The 8,720-nt window shown below is 45.3% G+C and overlaps 1 protein-coding gene across 2 annotated transcripts; it reads left to right on the top strand.

Annotated features, from left to right (window-relative positions):
- The first annotated feature begins 2,182 nt into the window (after nucleotides 1-2,182).
- LOC105477884 (granzyme H) lies at nucleotides 2,183-5,564 on the top strand. 2 transcript variants are annotated; one of them, XM_011734769.2, is made up of 5 exons: nucleotides 2,183-2,424; nucleotides 3,575-3,722; nucleotides 4,233-4,368; nucleotides 4,583-4,840; nucleotides 5,216-5,564. In XM_011734769.2, the coding sequence occupies exons 1-5, from the start codon at nucleotides 2,370-2,372 to the stop codon at nucleotides 5,357-5,359; spliced, it is 741 nt and encodes a 246-aa protein (XP_011733071.2). In that variant the 5' UTR covers nucleotides 2,183-2,369; the 3' UTR covers nucleotides 5,360-5,564. The 2 variants fall into 2 exon arrangements, with proteins under 2 accessions (XP_011733071.2, XP_011733072.2); XM_011734770.2 differs by having other exon boundaries at nucleotides 2,337-2,424; nucleotides 3,562-3,722.
- Nucleotides 5,565-8,720: the final 3,156 nt, after the last annotated feature.

Here is an 8,720-nt window from a genome sequence, read left to right on the forward strand (position 1 = left end):
GCCAATACAGTCCAGCTGTCAGAAAGTTCCACCCCTAGGGGAAGGGGGAGAGCACCACATCAAAGGATCACCCCATGGGATAACAGAATCTGAACAGCTGGCCTTGAGTTCCAGACCTTTCCATTGAAATAGTCTACCCAAATGATAAAGAACCAGAAAGGTAATTCTGGTAATATGACAAAACAGAGTTCTATATCATCCCCAAAAGATCACACTAGCTCCCCAGCAATGGATCCAAACCAAGAAGAAATCTCTGAATTGCCAGATAAACAATTCAGAGGATTATTAAACTACTCAAGGAGATACCAGAGAAAGGTGAAAAACAACTTTAAAAATTAAAAATATATATATACACATGTATATAGGATATGGGTGAAAAATTCTCCAGAGAAATAGATGTCATAAAGAAAAAATCATCACAACTTCTAGAAATGAAAGCCATTAGAGAAACACAAAATGCACTGGAAAGTTTCAACAATAGACTAGAACAAGCGGAAGAAAAAACTTCAGAGCTCAAAGACAAGGATTTCAAATTAACCCAACCAGACAAAGACAAAGAAAAACTAATTTTTAAAAAAATGAACAAAGCCTCCAAGAAATGTGGGATTATGTTAAACAGCCAAACCTAAGAATAATTGGTGTTCCTGAGGAAGAAGAGAAATCTAAAAGCTTGAAAAACTTATTTGGGGAAATAATTGAGGAAAACTCCCCTGGCCTTGCTAGATATCTAGATATCCAAATATAAGAAGCTCAAAGAACACCTGGAAAATTCATCACAAAATAGATTATCACCTAAAGTCCTATCCCAATTCAGTTAAAGTAATAGCAGGAATAGCACCTTATAAATACCTGGAAAAATAGTAGAAGGAAAGATGCTTAAGCATTAATAATGATCTCTTGTGGTAGAATTCTCGGTAATTTTAATGTTATCATTTACATGTTCTCTACTTAACTATACATATATATTTGTATATATACATATACATAAATATACAAACATATGTATATATACACATTTTTGTTTATGGACAGCCCATGACTGTGAGCCAAGGGACATCAGAGACATGGCTCTCTGGAAACTGAGAGAATACTTAGTGGACAGTTTTTTTGTTTGTTTGTTTGTTTGTTTTCTGAGACAGAGTCTCACTCTGTCACCCAGGTTGGAGTGCAGTGGTGCGATCTCAGCTCACTGCAAGCTCCGCCTCCCAGGTTCAAGCCATTCTCCTGCCTCAGCCTCCAGAGTAGCTGGGACTACAGGCACCTGCCACCATGCCCAGCTAATTTTTTTGTATTTTTAGTAGAGACAGGGTTTCACCATGTTAGCCAGGATGGTCTCCATCTCCTGACCTCGTGATCCACCTGTCTCGGTTTCCCAAAGTGCTTGGATTATAGACGTGAGCCACCATGCCCGGCCTTAGTGGACAGTTATTATCAGGATGATCAGCATCCATTTTTCCATCACCTGGCAACAACAACTAGCATTTCTCAAGGGAAATCCCCTCCTCATTCATAAGCAGCATGGATGGAGTGGAACAGTCCCTACCTCTGCTTAAGGAGGGCTAAATAACCAAAGCATAAAGCACTACACTTCAGTGGACGCAATGATGACTAATTTTGGTTCAATAAATATCAAGTCCAGAACTTGTGTGCAGAACTGTGGAATACAAAAGTTATCTTTGTCACAGAATATTTATATTTAAAGAGGGGATTCTAAATATTCCAACAATATGAATCCAAGATAGTGGTAAGATAGGAATGGGTTGCCTTTTGGAGTATTTGTTGGGTGTGTGCAACTCTGCATACTGGTAAGGCAAGTCCAGCCTCCATCTCACACCAACGAGCAGATTTCCCCACCATGGCCCTTACCATCTTGTGCTCTAACCACAGATTTTCAGTCCACTCTTGCTAACCATCAACTCTTCAACGGCAAGAGTCATGACTCTCATATCCCTGGATCTGGCTTGCTAAATAATTATTCATGATTTTATCTGAGTAGAAAAAGAGCCAAGAACTGAGAAAAGGAGACATTCTTGGTTCTTCTCAGTCACTAAGGAGCTTCTTCGGTACCAGCCTTTCTGCTAGCTGCAGCCACAACTTCAACAGTTCCACCTCCTTGTTCTTTATTCTTGCTTTCACCTTGTTACTCAGCAGCAGGGGTGTAAATGTGGTGACAGTGCCGTGTCGACTTAAACCAAACGAGAGAATTTTAATAAACCACCCTTATAATGACACCCATCAAAACCAGAAGGGGACAAGCCTAGGAGGTCTCTGAGGTTTCTGTACCAATCCCACCTTCATCCCCCTCCAGCATTTTGTTTCTGAAAGGAGTCAACACCAACAGCTCTGACCCGGGCAGCCTTCCTGAGAAAATGCAGCCATTTCTGCTCCTGTTGGCCTTTCTTCTGACCCCTGGGGCTGGGACAGGTAAGTGACTATCCCTATTCTAGAGGCCTGAACCCATCTTATAAGATACCCTGTACCTATGAGCACTGGTCAGGAATTTTCCTCAATCTGAGCGCAGCTCCTATTCCACACCCAGACTTATAAATCTGAGGCTAGATAGAGACTCAGCAAAGATCCAAAAATGAAGGGTGTTCCCTAAAAGGTTTAATAGGTGTTAGCCTCTCCCTAGACCTCTCCTTTATGACCTGGAATGTGGATTGTTCTTAGAAAGGCATTTGGTGGGGAATGTGAAGCTGAAAAAGATAAGTAATTATTATTCTACACTCCAACCCAGGAAAGAGGAGCTCAGACACCAAGTTGCAGTCATGGGAGTTATCTCTGGACCCAGCTTAAGAACCACTTAAATTATTCAGTGCCCCCACCCAATCACCCCTGCCCAGGAGAGAAGTCCATGGTACAACTTATCTCAGAGGCGGCAAGATGACTGTATCCATAGCTCTCCCGCTACCTTGGCTCCACCTAGGCTTTGCAATTCATTTTTAGTTGGTTTCTCCACTCCCTTCTGCCTTTCCAGGCCCTCAGCTACTCCACTGACCTGGTGGTACTCCCTCTAATATCCCTGAGGTCCTCAGTCCCACCAGCACTACCCCCACTAAACCTCAGCTAAAGGCTAATTGGAGGCTATTCATTTACGCACCAAACAACACTTACTGAGAACGTAGAATGTGTTAGGCCCTGGCACATGAGAATTTTAGAAAATCCAACTCCAGAAGCTCATGGGTAGATCATTAGAAAATGGCACCAATCCGGAGGACAGCAGAGGCTCAGAGGGATCAGAGAGACTCACTAAAAAGGAGGAGCCTGGGAAGTACAGTCCAGGATCCTCTGGGGCTCTACCGTTGTGAAAATAGATCTTTCTTCCTCCATGTATGTTTCTGCAGTAGGACGCAGAAGTCAAGCACTGCCCATTCTTTCTGAGAGAAGGTTCTGAGACTTAAAGTTCAGAAAAGCTTACTCTGCCTGCAAGGAGTGCTGCCTGCAGAGCTCAGGAGGACCCTCCCTCACTGTCTGCAGCACACAAAAGACTTCACCGTCAATCACTGTCATCCTAAGCCTTCTCTCCTGACCGCAGCCATCCCCAGCTACTTTATCTTCCAGCCTTTCCTTTCAGAGGAGATCATCGGGGGCCATGAGGCCAAGCCCCACTCCCGCCCCTACATGGCCTTTGTTCAGTTTCTGGATGAGAAGAGTAGGAAGAGGTGTGGTGGCATCCTAGTGAGAAAGGACTTTGTGCTGACAGCTGCTCACTGCCTGGGAAGGTAAGGAGCAACACCAGCTCACCTTCTGAGCCCCCCCTACAGGGACCCTTGTTTTCTTCTGGGGACTGCAGCCCACGGGAGCTTCCAGAGTTCCTGGTAATGCAAGCCCATGAAAGCTCATTGGAGCAGCCACCTGGGAATAGGACTAGGATGAAGAGAGGATGAGAAATAGGACAGGGTCAGAGGGTCAGAGGTCAGAGCAAGTGGCACAGTTTCACACACTGGCCAAATAAAGCAGTGGTAAAGGTTGAAATCCATGCATTAAGGATCAAAATGCAAACTCGAGCAATTTCATGATATTTCCTGAAGGCAAGAGAGAGCCCCCAGAAGCCCTACTCTTCATGTCTTTGTGAAGCAGAGGGCACAGTCACTCAGCCCTGGAGCCCTCCTGTCCCCTCAACTTCCCCTCAGCTGCAGCCCCACCCTGCCCTAGCTGTCATCTGCTCTTTACTACTCCTGGGCTGTATCCTCTGTGACTCCACCCCCATCCTCACTCTGCTCTCTGTGCAGCTCCATAAATGTCACCTTGGGGGCCCATAATATCAAGGAACAGGAGCGGACCCAGCAGATTATCCCTGTGAAAAGAGCCATCCCCCACCCAGCCTATAATCCTAAGAACTTTTCCAACGACATCATGCTACTGCAGGTGAGGCACACTCCTGCCACTCTTGCTCTTCTTGGTCCAGTTGGTTCCACTCCCACTGTGGCCACTGTGACACGAGCTCTTCCCTCCTTTCCATCCTGACCTCTTGGTCAGTTCCTATGCCTTAGAGGAGAGGGAAGATTGTGCAGCCCCATCACTCTGTCGGGGCCCAGAAGGCCATTGCCTGACCTGGACTTTCTTGCTTCTTCCCTACCAGCTGGAGAGAAAGGCCAAGCGGACCACAGCTGTACAGCCCCTCAGGTTACCTAGCAGCAAGGTCCAGGTGAAGCCAGGGCAAGTGTGCAGTGTGGCCGGCTGGGGTCGTGTCTCAACGGGCACTTTAGCAGCCACACTGCAGGAAGTGTTGCTGACAGTGCAGAAGGACTGGGAGTGTGAACGTCTCTTCCATGCCAATTACAGCAAAGCCACTGAGATTTGTGTGGGGGATCCAAAGACGACAAAGACCGGTTTCAAGGTTGGATTTCCAGCCCCTACCCAGAAAGACCACAGGGAGAGAGGAACTTGAGGGAGTTCTGGGGTATGGCAGTGGCCAGATCCTTATGCTCTCAGCCCAGAGCTTGGGCAGCCTGTGTCCACTGCTTGGGTGGACTGGGGTGGCTGGAGGGGAGGGATTTGTCATCTCACAGTCACTTATCACCCAAGTGTCCGTGAGAATTGCAGAGAAAGGCTTGGTCTGGGGAGAGCCAGAAAGCACAGCCAGGGCCATGCTAGAGACCTAGGACTCAGGGAGGTGACAAGGCCTGCCTGGCACTGACGTCTCACAAAATCCGTAACAGAGACCAACCATCCTAGGGAAGGCCAGCTCAGTCTTTCCTCTCTCTGTTCACAGGGGGACTCCGGGGGGCCCCTCGTGTGTAAGCGTGTGGCCCAAGGTATTTTCTCCCATGGACGCATAAACGGGACACCTCCAGGAGTCTACATGAAGGTCTCACACTTCCTGCCCTGGATAAAGAGAACAATGAAATGCCTCTAACAGCAGGCATGAGACTAAACTTCCTCTGGGCCTGACCATCTCTGGGACAGAGGCAAGAATCCCCAAGGGGTTGGCGGTCGGGGTTGCAGGACTGTAATAAATGGATCTCTAGCATAAATATGACTGAAGTCTTATTTATTCACTGAACCATCTTCAATATGCCACAACACTGCTCCAGGCAGCCATCTGCTGACAGTTCCGGCTTTTGCTTCTTCCTTTCTCCCCCAGCCCTCCTTCCTCCCTAAACTCCATGCTGTACAGTTTTTTCACCAATTTCTCAATCACATGTCTTTGATACTGAACCCTCTGTCAGAGCTGGTTTGAACTCCATTATAAACAATCTTCACCCCCCCTCCCCTCACAAAAAATAAATAAATAAACCTCTCTGGACCTTAGGAATTTCTTACCATCCCTAAACCAACCACCTACTCCCCTAACAACGTAGCAGAGAATGGAGCGGGGCAGTGGAAAGGAACTAACTCCAGGGACCCGGAAGGCCAGGGGCCATGCCGTGAGTACCCAGTTTCCCATTTCCAAGAAACTATGCCGTGAGTACCCAGTTTCCTTTTACCTATTTCCTGTCTCTCCGGCGGGGGCAGGCTTCTCCCACAGCCAGGTCTGCCTGCGGCTTAGGAGGTTGAGATGCTCCTCTGCACCTAGGTCCCATTTCCCTGCCCCAGGCCCAGCCCTGAGCTCAGTCAACCTTATTCCTTCCTGACTGGCCTTCCCAGCTCCCAAGTGTTTTTCACCCAAGTGCCCTGGATACCAGTTTCTTTCCCTTCTAGCTCATCCTGTTCTGAAGCCAGTCTCTCTCTCATCTCGCTAACAGAGTTCCCAGCTCTGTGTGAATTCTTCTCCACTGCTTGTTCCAGCCAGACCTGGGCTGCCAGCCCATCTGATGCTGATCAGAGGAGCCAGCTCTCACCTTCCACCTGGGCAAGGCTGGCTGAGGCCCTCAGTCCAGCGCAGCTTTCCCCAGGGGCTCAGGCATCACTTTCTGTGGAGCCACTCAGCAGCCTCAGTATCTTTCAGCCTAGCCTGGCCTCAGACCCAGACTCCCCCTGTTGGCAATCCGGCGTTATGGCAGCTGTGCCCCAGAGGGCTCCAGGGCCACTGGGCTGGAAGTAACACTATGCCATTTATCAATAGACGAATACTTGCTGATTGATCTCTCTCTTTGTGCCAGGCATATAATAGGCCCTGTCTCTGCTTTTGGAAATTTTACAACGATAAAAAATTTCACCTCAATTCTCCTGGTTCCTCTGCTTCTACCAGGCAGATCAGTTTGGCACAAATGGATCTGTATTTATAATCCACAAGAAATCGTGTTTTAAAAATAATTAAATTATCTATATTCTACCTGTAGTGTTCATTACAGCCTCACATGCATGATCTGGTTTGATCCCAGAAGGACAGTGTGTGAAATTAGAAGAGACTTGGAGATTCTCAGGTCCTAAAGTTTTTAATCTATGCTCAGTGGAGTCTGGGTCCAGAGGTGTGGAAATATATTAGTCTGTTCTCACACTGCTAATAAGAACATACCTGAGATTGGGTAATTTATAAAGGAAAGAAGTTTAGTTGACTCACAATTCCACATGGCTGGAGAGGCCTCACAATCATGGCAGAAGGTGAATTAGAAGCAAAGTCATGTCTTACATGGTAGCAGGCAAGAGAACTTGTGCAGGGGAACTCCCCTTTATAAAACCATCAGATCTCGTGAGACTTATTCACTATCATGAGAACAGCACAGGAAAACTAGTCCCCTTGATTTAATAACTTCCCACTGGGTCCCTCCCACGACATGTGGGATTATTACAATTCAAGGTGAGATTTGGGCGTGGATATGGAGCCAAATTATATCAGGAAGGAAGAAGACAACCAGAACAGCCTTAGCTTTGCTTATTCTGCATATGGAAGACATTAACCTCAGTCCACAAACCTAAGAAATGCTACAGTTCAAGTGTGAGACAGTTAATATAATAGTGACCCCATTGACTTTATTTAGGATCCTGAGCTCTCAAATAGTACCGCTAATGAGTTAAATGTGAAAGAACACTATAAACTCACAATAGCTGGCAAACACTGAATCAAATGGGACCAACACTGAAAAAAATAGAAACTTCACTGAAAAGAATAACAAATAAATCACCTGCATACAGGGAAAAAATCCAGCACATTGAAAATAAGAGGAAAAACAAATAGACTTATTTTTCACATAAGGCTGTCCTGATGTCCATCTCCCAAGCCTTTCCCTGGGAAGCAGCACTGGCAGTAGGGCAGGTGAGAAAGGAGTAAACACATGCAGAGATAAGCAAGTGACCAGCAGCACACGTAGGAGTCAGGGGGCCATCACATAGAAGAAGCACAAAGACCCCAAAAAGCCAGCCAAGCAGAGCTCTGTGGAGTCCCAGGGTGTAAGTCAGAGACAGCAGCAAAGTGGCCAAAGATTTCTGCCACCAGCTCCAAAGGACCCTGGTAGGAGAGTGCCTGATGGGTCAGTCTTCCCTCTTAGATCTGACAGAAACACTTGACATTGAGCATGGGATTTTATCCTATGTAAGATCTGAAGAGTGTGTGTGTGTGTGTGTGTGTGAAGGTTATTCATAAATATGTTCATTGCAACATTATTTAATAATAGGTCCCAAATTAGAATCAGCATTAATGTCCTAAATAGGGAAATGGTAAAATATCAGGAATTCAACATATCCATTTTGCAGCCATTAACATCTACATTATCCACAGCTATAAAAAACTAGGCTAACAACATTAATAGGCAAGTTCATTTAAAAAAAAAAACTAATAAACATTTGGAAAAAGTAAACGTTCAATAACTAATCGATACAAATTAAAATTGTAATAATTTTGCTTATCTGATTGGGAAGGATTCACAAAAACGATGATATTCAGATTCAGCATGAGCACTGAGAAAATGGTATTTTCACAGCTTGTACACAAAGATCCAAAAAAAGAAAAGAGATTCTTTGTCCTGCAGAAGCTGGATTTTATGTGGAAAAAAAGAAGTATTTGACCTAGCCATCAACCACACCAAGAAAACTGAACACAGTTGTTCCTTATAACAACCTTGGTACACAAGTAAAATCTTAGAAACAATGCAAATATCCAGCACTAATTGGGGGATTCATTTTTTAAAGCTGCATATTGTTAAACACTATGGAATCCCTGAAGTTATGACATATAACTACATTTTGTCACATGGAAGAATATTCACCATGTATGTTTGTGTTAAAATAGATTAGAGATTGGTATATACTACAATTAAATTTGTGCTTATATACACATCTTTTCTTTTCTTTTTTTCTTCTTTTTTTTTTTTTCCTGAGACAGAATCTCACGCTCTGTC

This window comes from Macaca nemestrina, chromosome 7 (genome assembly GCF_043159975.1).
Source record: "Macaca nemestrina isolate mMacNem1 chromosome 7, mMacNem.hap1, whole genome shotgun sequence".
Lineage (NCBI taxonomy): Eukaryota > Metazoa > Chordata > Mammalia > Primates > Cercopithecidae > Macaca > Macaca nemestrina.

Coding starts and splice junctions, on each gene's coding strand:
- LOC105477884 (XM_011734769.2), top strand. CDS start 2,370: ATGCAGCCATTTCTGCTCCTGTTGGCCTTTCTTCTGACCCCTGGGGCT. Junction 2,425..3,574: donor GACCCCTGGGGCTGGGACAG/GTAAGTGACTAT, acceptor CTTTCCTTTCAG/AGGAGATCATCGGGGGCCAT. Junction 4,369..4,582: donor ACGACATCATGCTACTGCAG/GTGAGGCACACT, acceptor CTTCCCTACCAG/CTGGAGAGAAAGGCCAAGCG.